The sequence below is a fragment of the Malaclemys terrapin genome, chromosome 10, assembly GCF_027887155.1.
Source record: "Malaclemys terrapin pileata isolate rMalTer1 chromosome 10, rMalTer1.hap1, whole genome shotgun sequence".
Classification (NCBI taxonomy): domain Eukaryota; kingdom Metazoa; phylum Chordata; order Testudines; family Emydidae; genus Malaclemys; species Malaclemys terrapin.
The window spans coordinates 86,120,200-86,136,655 of NC_071514.1; the positions used below are offsets into that span (position 1 = coordinate 86,120,200).

The 16,456-nt window shown below is 42.5% G+C and overlaps 1 protein-coding gene across 1 annotated transcript; it reads right to left on the minus strand.

Annotated features, from left to right (window-relative positions):
• Positions 1–2,697: 2,697 nt before the first annotated feature.
• UBFD1 (ubiquitin family domain containing 1) lies at positions 2,698–16,434 on the minus strand. Its single transcript, XM_054042056.1, has 7 exons — positions 16,355–16,434; positions 15,684–15,965; positions 15,358–15,566; positions 14,094–14,159; positions 13,811–13,916; positions 9,909–9,991; positions 2,698–8,227 (listed from the first exon to the last, which is right to left on the minus strand). The coding sequence occupies exons 1-7, from the start codon at positions 16,380–16,382 to the stop codon at positions 8,117–8,119; spliced, it is 885 nt and encodes a 294-aa protein (XP_053898031.1). The 5' UTR covers positions 16,383–16,434; the 3' UTR covers positions 2,698–8,116.
• Between the last annotated feature and the right edge of the window lie 22 nt (positions 16,435–16,456).

Here is a 16,456-nt window from a genome sequence, read left to right on the forward strand (position 1 = left end):
AACAGCTACAGTTGAGCGTTCTTTTGCCTCATTGAATAGAATTTTGTGTTCTGAAAGAAGTCGCCTTCTCCCTGATCATGTGAATGAACTAATGAGCCTATCAATTGAAGGAATGGAGGTACCGGACACATGAGAAGCCACCAAAGATGAACACACTGCATTCAAGAACTTCATTAACAGAGTTGTGTAAAATTATAACAAGAAGCATGTAGATGGTAGTGCTTCATAGAAGGCTTAAGTAGCCAACTTTAATTTGTGTGATGATTTTAAAACAGGAGTTAAATCTAATAAAATGGTCATGAAACATTTTTCAGTTTTTACTATAGCGCCATACAGCCCCCCTTCACCCTCACAGCCTCACGCCTCATTGGCCCTGACCCCCCCTGTAAATTTGAACCCCCCCCCTAATTTCAATTCCCGGGGAAAACATTGTCCTAGGGAAATTCTGCACTGCTGCACATGCACAGAATTGATGTCCCTCGCAGGTTTCTTTGCTTCCCTGCAGAAAAATGACTTTGACAGGGAAGCAAAGGGAAGCCACAAGAGCGATCATGCGACCCTCTCCAGCAGTATGTTTCAGGTGCCCAGGGCAGCTGGCAGAGAGGTAAATCACTGTGGGGCAGGAGGCAGGACTGGGGAAGACCCGGCTGGTGGCTCCTACCCTGCTAGGCTGGGGAGGATGGGACTTTCTTCCCCTGCACAGCATCCAGGGCCAGGTCAGACACACCCCCAGGTTTCTCTCTCAGTTGCAGGAAGCTCTGCAAACTCCCCCTCCCCACTTCCTGCACCCATTGCTCCTCAGCTGCAGGGGGAGGGACTCCCGTACAGGGAGTTGCTCCCCCATCTGCCCAACCCCCATGTATCCAGACCCTCCTGCTGAGCCTCACCCCCCACCCTCAGAACCCCCCTGATGCACCCCCCTGCACCTGGACCATCCCCATGAGCCACATGAACCCGGCTCCCCACCCCACTGAGACCCAACCAGCTACCCCTGAATCCCCCCCAGCATCTGAGCCCCCCACATCCAGACCCCCCTGCCAAGCTCTATCCCCCACACACTCAACCCCCCCCCCCACTGAGCCCCAACCACCTTCACCTGGATCCCCAGCAGTGTCCCATTACCGTTGCACCCAGAACCCCCCAATAAGCCCCTGTGCATCCAGATCCCCCCCAGATTGCCCCACACAACCCTCTCAACACACACCTGGATCCCCCAACATTAAGCCATTCCACACTTGGAGCCTGTCAGCCCACACAGAGGGGCAGGGCCATAGGCTGTTTCTGGGCAGGCCAGGTCCTTGTGCTGTGTCACGGTTGGATGCAGCTTCACCGCTGAATGTGTGCCCGGGGGGGGGGAAAGCAAACTCCCTTCCTATAGACTTTAACATCTTCAGAAAGTAGAGATGCCTTCCTGCATCAACCCTATTTAAATAAACTTTAGTTCCTAAAAATAACCCCACATAGATATCCATAAACATATCTGGTAAAAAGCAACCAAGTTTAAAGCAATTTTAATGAGGTCTAGCTCACACCGAAACCATTTTCCCCCCCAACACTTATACTTAAAAAAAAGGCCTGCTGATGTTAGTCTGGAAATGAACACTTAATTTGCTGGGTGGAGGTAGAATGCACTGACACACTGAAAATAGTTAAGATGCAATCTAACAAAGTTTTTACTTACTGCACAGTAGACAGCACTATTCAACCACAGATCTCAGAGGCAGTAATTTTCTCCATTTTCCAAATGGGAAAAACTGAACTGCAGAAAAGTTATGTGATTAGCAAGTGGCACACTATGACCCCAGACTGTTTAGAGACTGTACAAACCCAGATTGTGCAAGTCCTGTCTATTACGTCAAACTTTTCCTCAGGGTCTCACTTCTTGTGAATTGGGAAGCTAAAGTGGGCCTTTTGACTGAATTTTGGATTATACTTGTACGTTTTTACATTTTTAGTATGTGCGCACTCCACAGGCACATTCTATCATTTAAAACAAAACCTAACCTGATTTTTAAGCATAAGTGTAGATATTTGTGTCTCATAATTGTTTTTTTTTTTAAATAATACAAGGAACAAACTACATAGCTAATTCATCCATATTTGGAAGCCAGCATCTAACACAGACACTCTAGTCTATAGAACTGCCAACAGGTATCACTGGAATCCTGACTTCCTGGGCATCAGATAAAGAAGCACAGGAGCAGAAGTGAAACTGTGAGATGACCAGTATGCTGTGGACCACAGACATGCCTTTGGCATCTATAAATTACCTACACCTTGATTCTTGGTACCAGGATAATTTCTACTTCTTTGATCAATTCGGAAGGGCTATGAATTTATCAGTGACTGGTAAGAATACAGTTTCTGTGTTGTTTTATTTTAATGAAATTAAAAGGGTGGGGATAGGACAAGAGAAAAAATGTAAAACAGAATGCAAGCACAAAAACCTGAAGAGGGAAAACACTTAAAAGGAGAGCGCAGTAAGGGAGAGAGGAAAAAAAAAAAGCACCCATATCCCAATCTATAAGGAAGGGGGAGTTCTATTGCTTGTGTTATACAGGAGCTTGGACTAGATGATAACTATGGTCCCCCTCTCTCCTTGGTACATATGAAGTCATTCTCTAACAGATACATTTTGAATTCTATTTTCTATAGGAAATAATGTGTGTAGAATGTAAATCACTCAAACACAGAATGCTTAATTATCAAACTTTAATAGATAAGACTAATTTTACAGAATAAAACAATAGGATAACCAGTCAAGGTTATGCTTAAAAAAATCCAGCAGTGCAAATCTAAGACTAAATATTTGTCATCTCCCCCTCCTCCAAAATAGGTAATAGATTATTTTAAAATACCATAAATATGGTACTTACATATTCCATTTTATAATAATTCTGCAGTGAAAACTTAAACATGGTCTTTTTTTTTTAAACATACAGAACCAAAGAATGAATTGCCTAGAATATGGGTAAGACATAGTAAACTTCTTTGAGCCACACAAAGGAAATCTTTTGCTGGAAGGTAAAATGACCATGTGTTCTACATATGACTTGCTACAGCGATCCTGGCTTCCCTCAAGTATAATAAAAGTGACCCTGACAATAAACATAATAAAGAATCAATTCCTATCAGGCAGTGAAAGTCCAGAGTACGAATCTCCAAATGAAACAGGTGCCTTGGGAAAGCATAGTGACAGAGACAGAGAGAGAGGAGTAAACAGTGAAAGGAGAATTTGAAAGCAAAACTTGTACCACTGAGTTGGCACACCAACCAACTGGATCACAGAGTACAGAGCATGTGCTCTGAGGAGAACATGCCAGTGCCCGGATAGTTGCATCAGCAGTTATTCTGAGGTAAAGCTGGAGTCCGGTAAAAGAGAAAAAGGAAGAAAACCCCATCAAAATATGGCACCTTTGATATAAATGGCATTGCAAATGAACTTTTTATCTTTGGCCCTTATATGAAATGGTGGATACAATGTGTGGAAACAGCTACATAATTTATCAGGTTGTATGCATGTGCTACAAGTTAGAGTATTGCAGGTTATCAGTTTCTTAACTGATCCATCCCCTGAACCACTTTTTCTTTTTCTCTTGTGACTTTGCCCAACTAACCACCACAAGAGCATCCTTATCCTAGCTAGTAATACACTATCTTTGAGATGTACTTACTGGTGCTAAAAAAATGCATGATTTACTTTAAGGTTGAACTTAACATGGGAAACCTACAGGTATTAAAAATTCTTCATACAAAAATGACTGAGCATAAGAGTTGATGTAGTTGATATTTGTGCCTAGCAAAAATTTAAAAACATTTATTGTACTGATTTGCAAATACTATCAGGAAGGCGTTTACACTTGGGATGTAGAGAGTTATGGAGTGAATACTATAATCAAAACAAGCAGAGATAAATGAGAAATCCAGGCAAGGAAAGATCAAAAGTAATACAGTGAAGGGCTTGTACTACATCAGTAACGGTAGCACCAGCTCCAGCACCGTGAGGTGTTCGACTTCAGTGAGGCTCCTCACTTCCATGGGTTGGTGCTAGTGTACTTCAAAGAAGTATGGCACCTAGAATAGCTAAAATGGATACTTTGGCCATACAACATATGAAAAGCATCTAGGATCTGTGTGCATGGAAATACTTTCCTCCTCATTCCCACCAAAAATATCCTCACTTGCATTCCAAATACTTTCACTGCTTGTCAGTAACCATTAAAGTGGGGCAAAGCACCTACGCTACTACTTAATTATGGGGTGCTATATCCCATTTAATTGGGAATTACATTCTTTTAGAATAGGGAACAGAACCCCCTATTAAAGGGTGTAATGTGAAAATAACTGAAGGAACTCCACTTCTGTATTGTTCATAAGCATAATTAAGAATTATTGCAAACTCACTACAGAAGGACTATACGAATGATCTTTAACAATCTTATTCAGCCAATCTAGAAATATATATTTTATTAGTACTTTACCTCTAACACTTATTTTGTAATAAATGATTTTATTACTTAAGGATATACCAATGTACTCTTTACTCCGTTACTGCCCATGTGCTCCTTGGGCTCTTAGGACCAATGGATAACCTGGATCCAACAAGGAATTTCCCATGGTTACATAAGGAGAATTCAGTGTAAAGACACAGAGTAGCCAATGGCTCTTGAACTTGGACTCTGCAGCCTGTAGAACGTATGCTGAAGTTATTGTGTATTTCTAAGTTTTTATGAACAAAGTTAACTATGGCTATGTCTACACTAAAGACCTTACAGCGGCACTGTTGTACCGATACAGCTGCGCTGCTATAAGGTCTCCTGTGTAGCCGCTCTATGCCAACGGAGAGTGCTCTCCTGCCGGCATAATTAAACCACCCCGAACGAGCGGTGGTAGCTATGTCAGTGGGATAGCGTCTCCCACCGACACAGCGCTGTGCACACCAGCACTTCTGTCCATGTAATTTATGTCGGTCGGGGGTGTGTTTTTTCAGGCCCCTGACTGACAAAAGTTTTACCGAAAAAAGTGCTAGTGTAGACATAGCCTAAGTTACTTTTTTAGGTAATACCAGAAGACACAAAGCTTCATGTCACTCCAAATAGTGTTGAGATAACTTGAAGGAGCACTGTCAACTTTAAAATTAATATTTCAGGTTGAATTTAAGAAACTTTCATAAAACCCCAAACCAATAAACATAGCCAAAAAACCCAAAGCCAACAATGAAAACAGGTTAGACACATCTCCCCTTGCTGTGTTGTAACCCAAACAACTGTCCTTAGAATCTGAAAGTAAAATTGGGTGAACAAAAACTAAACAGATTTCATGTTCTAAATCAGATGAAGGTAAAAAGGAAACAAGGAACATAAACAGGGACAAGTACATTTGAATTTAATATTTTTCTTCATTTGTAATAATATAAAATGTTTGTAACACAAGTAAAGATCTAGAATATTTTAACTGACAGTGTCCTTTTAAATATCAGTGATCTATTTTACCAGGCACAGGATGTAGAATCAATAAAGGCCTCAGGGAAGGAGCAAACAGGAACATGAAATGTTACACTGGATTCTGTGCCCTTACTCTCTTGGAAGTGGTGAGGTCGCGTGTGCACACTACCACAGAACTACAAGCACTGGTGGTAGTGTGTGCTCAGCCACATTATTGAGTGTGAACACTGAGTTCACTGGAGTGTTTAGAAGGAGTTGCAAAACAGGACAGAATGCATTGGGGCCTTTCAAATGAGAAGTCAATGAAAGCACAGGAAAGGGAACCCAAGTGGGTTTATGGACAAGTTCAGGGGTAAGTGAGGCAGCGTGTGGAAGCTGATAGTCGCTGAATCAGCAAGGCTGGGTGAGGGTGTAGGTGAATGAGTATGAGGGACAGAAAATGCTACATGTGTGTCACTGCCTCTTGCTGTGCACTGATGTAGAGTGTGGTTGTGTCTGCTGTAGGTACAGCACATACACCTTCCTTCATATACTGCAGTTTTAGCCTGAATACTAAAATTGGACATTAGAAAATAAAAAGCATGATATCTGCATTTAAGTTTTACATATTGCTCAAAGGTAATGGAACTGACAGCAACTCTATTACCAGAATTAATGTACTTGCTAAGAACTTTCAGAGGTTGTCCTAGGAAACTGACATTGTACTACTTCAAAACTATCCCTGTTATAATGTATATATTATATGGCAAGATACATTAGTACCAGTTTTCATATGAAAAGGAAGTATCTCAAGCTACAAGTGTAACATGCATGTGACCAATTTATAAACAAGGGGAGAAGAACACCTTTAACACCGATTTATACTGCAGGGATGTTCAAACTGGAAAGACAAATCAGAACCAAAATTATGTTGCCACCAATAGTCTACAGGCAGACAGAGAACCTTAATCCAAATTGACTTTCAACCACCATATTTGGAAAAAAAAAAAAAAAAAAAAAGCCATCACCATAACTGACCCCCTCCCCATCTATCTTTATAAAAATACTCATTCAGGAATTTGTATCTGCTGAGTTTCAACATGGTTATTTCAAATAAAATGAAATATAGACAAGGAATATGTTAAATTTAGCCTTTGCTAGAGAGGGATGTTTCCCTACCAATTTCACAAAATTTTGTACTACATGTATCAAACAATACTAAGAAGTGTACAGTGTTTTTTTTTTTAAAAAACAGGAGATAAAAATCAGAACAGTGATCTGTTATATGCAGGTTAAACGGATAGCAGGGCTGATTCAGCCTTGCTGTGCAATACAATCCGTTAAGGGTGTGAACCTTTCCAGGACTGAAAGGGTCCACTCAGAAAACCTGAGATAAATGGCACTTTAACTTAACTGCTAAGTTGACAGGCAAAATATCATGAGCCACAGATGAGGAACATTACTTCAGAAAGAACTAGGGTAAAGGACTAGAATAATTTGTTGGAAACTTGAGGAAAGAAAAGCTGAAATGGAGCCTTACCATCTTTACCCTTTAAAGATAAAGGTCAGTGGTTGGGTGCATATACAAAACTTCGTAAGACTCACTGAACTATATTACTAGGACTTTTCAAACCCAGATCACAAAGGACTGACTATTCTACCTATTTATGCAGTATCCAAATCAAGTGGCATCTTGGCCAGCTTATCCCAACAATTAATAGGAAGGTCTCTTTGGTTCACTTCCTTTAGCATCATCTTTGTTACAATCGCAGTGCACTGACTCCAGGAGTCCTTTGCAGAGTGCAGATTGAAAAATCAATACTAACTCAGCCAAGTAGGTCAGTGTTACGACGTTGCTGCAATAGGATTTTGGACCCCAACATAAAAGGTAAAGAAGATGCTCATAGAAACAGAATCCCCCTGAAAGAGACAAAGGGACAGAGCTATGCAAGCAACGCAGAATGACTGAAATTGCATGAAATGGGATAGAAACAGCACCAAGCCATCTTGCCTACAGAAAGTCTACAGTGGTATCTTCCTGCTCCCAATATGCAACATTGCAAGCATCATCCCAGAGCTGCTGGTATAAAAACAAAACAAAACAGAGGAACTGGGCATCTTTGGGTTTAAAAAAAAAGTTAAAATGTTGCTACTAAAAGAAGTGAAACCTGAAATAAAAGGGCCAGTGTAATATGGCTTACTAAACCCCAATTTTGCATACTGTTTAAAAAATTTTTTAAAAACTGTTTTCAAACTCTCAATCACAACCAAATAACTAAATTAAGTCTGTTTGTAACGGAAGAATTATGAAAATATTTGTTTTTTGTTCAAATCAAGTAAAAAAATCTTCAACAATACATTGTAATATTTTCTTCTGAAAACTAAATTGGAAGATCTACTCTCAGCAGATTTAAGTGTATTACACACAATGTTTTATGAATTGAGATTTATTGATTTCCATTGTATTTACTTTAAATATGATTGAAGCTGACTGCAGAAAAGGGATGCTGAAATTTTTAAGTTAAAAGTAAACTAATGGTGAAAGAACATCACCTCTGGCTTCCGTCAATGCCTCGTTATATCATATTTTATTAATAAAGTTCCAGGACTGTCAAATCCAGGGATGTCGGAGGCCTCTCCCAGCAGTGTCCTTTGTTTTGTGTCAGTCTCCTGTGCCAGAGGTGAGCGTGCTTTCAAAAATACTGCCATTTGCCCAGGACTGTGTCTTTGATTGCATCAACATATTGAGTAGGGACCCAGTAGACCCAGTAGTAAGATGCTTCCGTAGGGCCCAGTTGAAATGCCTGCAAAATTAAAAGGACAACAGGTAGCATTTACAGATTGGAAACAAACCGAACAAATGGTGTTAGACAATCTGGATGGACAATTCATTTACTCTACTGCAACTACTGCCTCCTCCAAATGCCCCTACCTCATACTCAGAGCAGAATCTGCAGCACAACTCCTAGAAAAAAATCTAAGCCAGTTAACTCAGTGCACAGGGCTGAGGCAGATGGCTGCATTGTAGCAGTTGAAGTTTCAGCAAGTATTTTGTATTTAAATGTTAAATACCATTATCTATTTATTATGACTGATGTAAATAGGAGAGAGAACTATGAAGTGGCAACAGTCTCTAGCCTTGTGGTTTGAGCAATAGTTTATGTCCTAATCTGAAGCTGCTGCTCTTCCATCTGAGTGATCACAAATGGAACGTTTGGAAAAGGCATGGAACAGCTTCCTCTTGCAGATAATTTTTTGCTCAGGGCATTTTCCCCTTTCCTCCCACAAAGAAAGAAGTAGAATTTCTGTCTAAGAAACTTATCTCAACATTACGAAGTTTAGTTACAGTGATATTCTTTAAAAGAAAAGCCTGAACTGGAAAAAAAGGAACTCTTAGACTTTAAAAATCCCCATAGCAGAATCAACATTACCCTTGCCTGATATGTATCACTTTCCTAAACACATTACCAACCTTTCAGAGATTCAATACATTAAAATGGACGGTGGGAAAATTCTTTACCTCCATTGAGGCAAGTAGAGAAGATGAATGCAACAGGAATTAATACAGAACCAGATACGGGGAAGTACACCGCTACCTCGATATAACGTGACCCGAGATAACACGAATTCAGATATAACGCGGTAAAGCAGCGCTCCGCGGAGGAGAGGGGGGGCGGGGCTGCACACTCCGGTGGATCAAAGCAAGTTCGATATAACGCGGTTTCACCTATAACGCGGTAAGATTTTTTTGGCTCCCGAGGACAGTGTTAAGTCGGAGTAGAGGTGTAATACCAACAGTAACCTACCAAGAGTTAAGCTCTTTTCTGACAAAGGAACACCACCACAAAGTGTTTATTTTGAGAAAACGATCAGGTGGAAGTTCACTCTAGGACTACTAACTTTCTCCTACTGTAACTGTCAGTTAAGTTCTTACTGAGCTAAAGATTGTTCTGGCAGGGTTTTTTAGTGGAAAGTAATGCTGAAGATGTGGAATTCTTACTGGCCCCAATGTTAGGGACATAAGTGTTGTTACAAAGGAAGAAACTGAAAAGACAAATGTTAAATATGCATAAAATCAGATTACGGCCATGTTTTCAGAAGAGTGCAGCATCCAATCTGCACACAACAAGCTGAGCTCTTCTGAAAGCCTGTCCCCAGCTATAATGATACACCATTTTAGGAAATACTCCAAATGTAAACATTTCTGACAGTGGCTGTGCTGTCATTTCAAGCCATAGGATTTTCAATGGTTTTAAAGCTTGGGTAGAAACGGTTCAGTATCGCAAAGTCATCGCAAGCATTCAGCTCATATTGCTTAGAATATTTACTCGGGAATAGCAGACAGTATTGAAGGCTAAAGCCTTTCAGAAGTATTTAAAACCTTCACGGCTGTCAGCCTTGGCCTTTTTCTAACTTAAACCTCTTGTTCAATGTATTAGCATGGAGTTATTAGTCCATTATTACTTAAGCAGAGAAATTACTTACCATCATGTGATAATCCTCATGTCCTTCAATAGGTTCACTCACCACATTTTTAATGGACCCCATAGGTATTTTTTCTGTTCTCTCTACATTAAAATGGATAAAAATAATGTTTGATCTATCAGCAGTGCTTTGCTACAGTGCTTCATATTGACTTCAGACACCATCTCTCACACTCCTGCTGGACGAGGGACAGGGGGTAGCAGCATACAAGCAATTCAAAGTAAACCCAGTCCCTGCCACCTAAACTTCGATGACTCATATTGTGCCAGATAGCCCCTCTAAATACCAGACAATCTAATTTTCTTTAACCAACCAATATAGGATTCTGATCCTGCAAACACTTATGCATGTGCTTAGCTTTACTACTGTGAGCAGTTGAATTAAAATTGATAGGACTCAACTGTAAAGTGAAGCGCGTACATATATGTATGTGGGATCAGGGTCTAAGTGTGTAAAACAATTACCGTATATACCTGACCATAAGCCGGTTCATTTATAAGCTGAACCCCCAAGGTGGATAAGTAAATATGGAAAATTTTTATGACCCATTCATAAACCGACCCTATAATTTGGGGGTCAGCAAACTTTGGCTCCTGGGCCATCAGGATAAGCCACTGGTAGGCCGAGATGGTTTATTTACCTCGAGCATCTGCAGGCACGGGGGTAAACCTAAGTAAACAAAGTGTCCCGGTGCGCCAGCTGCTTACCCTGACAGGCCAGGACAGCAACTGGTGGGGAAATTTTGGGGTGGGGAAGCTGGGAGTCAGGGGAGTAACCCCTGTGACCACCCCCATATGACCCCACCCCTAACCCGGGACCCCCACACTCTCCCCATCCCATCCCTTCCCACCTTATCTGGGAAGGGCCAGGGGAGGATGTCTCTGGCCTGGCTGGAGCTGATCCGGCAGGCTGGGCAGCATGGCTGCAGCCTGCTCCAGCGGACCAGACCAGGCGGCGGGCCGCAGCATGTTCCAGCAGGCTGGGCTGGGTGGCACGGCCGCAGCGTGCTCCGACGGGCCAGGTGGCGTGGCCACAGCCTGCTCTGGGAGGTGGGGCCAAGTGGCGGAGCTGCAGCTGCTTCTGAAGCTGGGGGGAGAGCAGCGTGGCCAGAAGCGGAGAGACTCTGGCCCTGCCTCTTCCCTTCTGTCTCTGCTGCCTCTCCTTGCTCTCTCTGTTGGGGGGAGGGGCTGTGTCCCACCTCTCCCTCTCTATCCCCGTTCATAAGCTGACCCCCTTCTCTGGTGCTTCCCTTTTTTACTACAAAAATTCAGCTTATGAACGGTATATATATATGGTAACTCTTTTCGTCCTTCCAATTTCTGCAGAATTGAGCTATGAAAAAGCGTACAACTCTCCATCAAGATCTAGTCCTGTCTCCAGCACAAGACTGCATTTAGTGGTTATTATAAAGGTATTAAAATGATAGGAAGGGAAATATTCATGGGAGTATAGAAAGGAGAGAAAATACAAGAGATATTGAATAAATGACTATGAGAACATTACAAAATAATGGATTAGGTAGTTAGCTGTGACCAAGAGGAATTACTAAAGCATAGGACTCACGATGGATTTCTTATCTATGACATATGTCCTCACTTCTTCCTTTAGACTTTTAACTAAAATCTTTCCTTTTAACTCCTACTTCCATCACCCATGTCAGTCTGACACTCTAAGTTCATCTTCTTGAGAACAGGACATAGATAAAAACAAGCTCTAATTATAGAAGATAAGCCAAGCAATGCACACCTTAAATGAGGAGCACCCTTTGAAGTGCAATGCAGAAAGCAGCAACTGCTTGGAAAAGATACATAAGGAAATGCAGCAGCACAGAGGCACTTTGTTTTTACACCATAGAGAAGACAAAAATGTAAACCCAACATTCTCCATTTTAATGCAATAATTACCCTGGCCCTATGGCTGTCACAGACCAATTCCAATCAAATTGATGGGAGGATGATCATTTACTGAGCAAATTACTTGGCACTTATTCTGCATCCTCCAAACATTAACTGATTACTTCTCATAACATCTCTGAAATTGACAGGTCAGTGAGGCACAGCCAGGGGAAGTTGCTTGCCCTAGGATCAAAAGGTGCTTTAGAAATATTAATCCTCAAAATCTGTAGCAGAGGGAAAGATAAGTAATTATTCAAACACTAATTAGCCAATAGAGCACACCTATCAATAATGAAATGGAGAGCAACTCTGACTTGACTGCACCAACACCCAGCCCATGCTGTAATAGGACTAGTTCTCCATCAACCATTTAGCCCAACAAAAATGAAATCACCGTACTGAGTGTTGCCACAGGATTGGTGCCACAAATTCATAGATTTTAAGTCCATAAGAGACCATTATGGTAATCTAGTCCGACCTCCTGGACATCACAGGCCCACAGAACCCAGACAGTGGTTTCTGCTAGGCCTTGGAAGAAGACCTGTGCTGTATGGGAGCTAATGTTTGCAAATCTCAATATAAGTATTAATTATTATTATCTTGCAGCAGGAAATTGTTATCCAAGCTAGCATAACAGTCCAGCTAAGCTCTCTTACTCAGACAACAAGTTCCCCCTATTCCTCTCCCCCATCTTTGCAGCATCATCCCATTCTGGCCAAGGGGAGCAAGGCATGGGTTCCTTTAGTTATCTGGAGGCAAAGAGGTTATTTGAGAGTGATGTCCCCCGCATACTGTGCTATCTCCACAGCACTTTCAGCTTCTGCTGGCTTGTCTTCAAGATTGTAAATTGAATTCCCTGCAGTGGCACATGCTGTCTTCTCTAAACTAGATTGCAATTGCACAGCCCTGAAACAAGTCACCCAACTCATTTCAGTTCCTAGAACAGATAATGAGAGTGGTGCCAGTATTCCTAGCAGTATTCCAGCTCTGAGAGAGACTCTCTGTGGCCTTAGATAAGTCACTGAGCCTCCCTGTGCTGTGGGGATTAAATGGCTTACGCAGTGCTCTGAAGATAAGAAATGTTATGAATGCTAAGTATTATAATCCACAATTGAGAGTTATGGCTAAGAATAAGATTATGTCCCAGAGGTCATGGATCTCCCAGGCACCAGCCCTGGAGCTCCAAGCTGCTGCGGGTGGAAGGGGACCCCGGAGCAACGAGCTCCCGTGGGTGGTGGGTGCTGCCCCCCTCATCCGTGACTTTTACTAAAAATAACCATGACGAAATCTTAACCTTATTTATGGCATAGTAAAACAAAATAAACTCAAGCTTTCCAAGTACAAATACATAAAATATTTTGTAATATTCAGCCACCTGAAGAAAGCCTATCTGGGAAAGAAACAGAGTGAACATTTGATTTTGAATGATTAATATAAAAAGAGCAGGAGCTATTCCTTTAATAAAGTTTATTCTTGACTGAAACTGGTCTTTATGATGGGACTGCGAACAATGGCATGTACCCGATATGCGACTGCTAGCAGCAAATATCGCTAACGGCGGGAGACGTGATGCTAGATGGGGAAGGCTCCGAGTTACAACAGAGAATTCTTTCGCAGATGTCTGGCTGGTGGGTCTTGCTCAGGGTCTAACTGATTGCCATATTTGGGGTCAGGAAGGAATTTTCCCCCAGGTCAAATTGGCAGAAACCCTGAGGTTTTTTCTCCTTCCTCTGCAGTGTGGGGGACGGATCACTTGCAGGTTTGAACAAGTGTAAATGGTGGATTCTCCATAATTTGAATTTTTTAAATCATGATTTGAGGACTTTAGTAACTCAGCCAGAAGTGATGGGTTTATTACAGCAGTGGGTGGGTGAGGTTCTGTGACCTGCGATGTGCAGGAGGTCAGACTAGATGACCATGATGGCCTCTTCTGACCTTAAAATCTATGAGTCTAGTCTGTACATACACAACTAGTCAATACCTGGCGTAACAGTCTTAGTCACTTACCTTTAGTGCCTATCCACAGCTGATCTTGCTCTAGTTTAAAGGTCAGCCTCACTTTCCCCCCTGTTTTGTTGTACATGCCGGATAAGGGCACTGTCGGCAGGCGCTCCTAAAAATACGCAATACGAAAAGTGAAAATGCAAGACTTAAAATGTACAAGAAAAAGCGGTAGAGTACTAAGATAGCTGGGGGAAACAAATCTGGAAAAAGTCTCAGGGAGCATGAACAATGGGCTGGTAGCGTATTTCCTGATCAGGACAGTGGTCCAAGTGGTTATTTAACTTACCTGAACACCCTTAACAGAAGGCATCACGTCTTCAGGTTTTCCTTTATCCAATACTTTTCTGTGTTGCTATAACGAAAACCAGAAATTAGACTACTGAAACAGGACACAAAGCTTTTAATTTACCCCTGACCACTTCCTGAAATACTGTGCAATAGCTCTATGTAACATTTTTTTAAAATAGGGTAAGTCATTTATCAAACAGAAACTGGTTAGTTTTAAAAGTCAACAGGGGTTTTTTTAATGACTGTCTAAAGAAATACCGTGAGAATCAAAACCCAAAGAAGATGCAAAAAAGGAAAAAAAGTCTTCTATTGTGTGCAGAAGCCAGGCACAAGTTTAATATCACAGAGGAGTTATCCCTTAGCAAGACAATTGTAATAATCAGGTGTTATGTTCAATGACTGTCAAATACTTTATTAAATCTAGGGAATGTAACACAGAAACAAAACCAGAATAAATTAGAGCACTAGTACTAACAAAACACATGCTTGCAACTGACAAGTTTGCTGAGTACCTTTGAACAATGATGAAATGTACAGTAAATGTGAACTATGATAGATTATAAAAAGACAAAAGCATATTTCATAAAAGAGTTGCAACAGTGAACATTAACTTTTAATGGAATTTGTTGCTGATGAAAAATATGTGGCTGAAAACAACTAGAATTAAAAGCCCTTTATTCAGCCCTACCACAGATGCAGCACAGCCATGAGAGCATGCTTTCTTACACTGTCGCTGAACTTTCTTATGGGGGGAAAAACACCTTTAGATATGAGAGGAGTTCAGTGTTCTCTGGGCTGATGAAGCTGCCAAAAAAGGGACCAACTATGAAGGTGGTTTGGGAGACATAGAAACTAGACTGCTAGGAATGGGACTAAGATCATTAAGTTGTTTCACATTAGTGACTGAACAGCCACCAATTTTTGCTCACCTGACCTAAAAGAGTAGACTAAAAATGGAATATGAAGCCTGTCTCTTGGGAATCCTTGCTGCTAACATTTGTCTTACTGAGTTGCTGAGCTCCATAAGTCACCAGTGCAACACTGTCCTTGCGAATCCAGGGCTTCCACTGGACTAGATAGATACCAATATGTTCTGTTAGAACTCATCTAGGCTGGCCCCTTCTTGTAATAATGATTGTAAGTAAGAAATAGTCTACGTCAGAGTGGACTAGAACCCAAGGGTTAGAACACAACGTTACACAAGAACTGTACGAGCCCAGATTTCCTTGTCCCAGGCCAACAGTTACTGAGACATCACTTACCTTTTGTCTACAAAGAGGCTCTTTTTTATTTTCTTCAGATTTCACCTCTTGTTGAGCAGCTTCTTTGGGAGTATTTACTGCTAGCACATCATTGATAGTTGAACCAACAACCATTATTTTTGCACCATTTGTTACTTTGATTTCCCGTAATGTTTTCTCCTCTGGTAGAAGTCCTTTAAACATGACTTTCTGCATAGTGGGTGGAAGGCCTAAGAGGCAAGAATTAAAGGGCATTTTAAACCCCCATGAGTATATTTGTGGTCAGAAGAGAACCAAACTTATGTGGTAAGTAGTTATGTCTGCATGCTGCACACGCTACACTTTACCTGTGAGTGAGTGGATTTTCTCTTTCAGATCAGCCCCTGTGCTGTCAAGCGGGAACTTCACATCATATTTATTTTTGTTCCAAATGATTTTTAATTCTACTAGTTCCTTCCCAGTCTCGGAATCGCCACCGTTGCTGACTGAAGCCTGTGAAATGTCGGAATCCTCGTGCAGTTGGTCCATTTCCAGGGCTTTTCCAGCCGCGGAGGAATTGCTTTCCCCAGCATCTCCACAGCAGAGCTCCAGTTTCTGAGCTTCTGTTTCCATACCAGGTTCATCAACTTCTAAGGAGACAAACAGACCCAGACAAGCCCAGAGGGAGGCACGTTGGGCGATTAACGCTGCCGAGGGCTCCCGCCGGCTCCGCTCTCCCCCGTCCCCTGGCCCCGGCCCTAAGGCAGCCGCTCCGCTCCGCAGCCTCTGCTCCCGCTGCCCTCCAGCCAGGAACCAGGCCCAGGCTCTCGGGGAGGGACACGCCGCCCCGCAGCTGCCCGGGAGACTCGGACACCCCTTCCCGTGGCGGGGGGCAGCTGCCAGGGCTCCCCCCGGTCCCGGGCTGCGCCTTCCCTCCCGGGGCCCTGTCCTCCCACGGCAGGCTCTGGGGCAGCCCTCCGACCCCGGCACCAGGCCCCGTCCCCCCACGGACCCTGCCCCGGCTGCCACCAGCGCTCACCCTCAGCGGAGGCAGAGGCGGCAGCCATGATGATTGTGTACAATCCGCCCGCGGGGGGTGCTGGGAAACGCCGTGCGCTGGGATTGGCCCCCACCGGCCCCC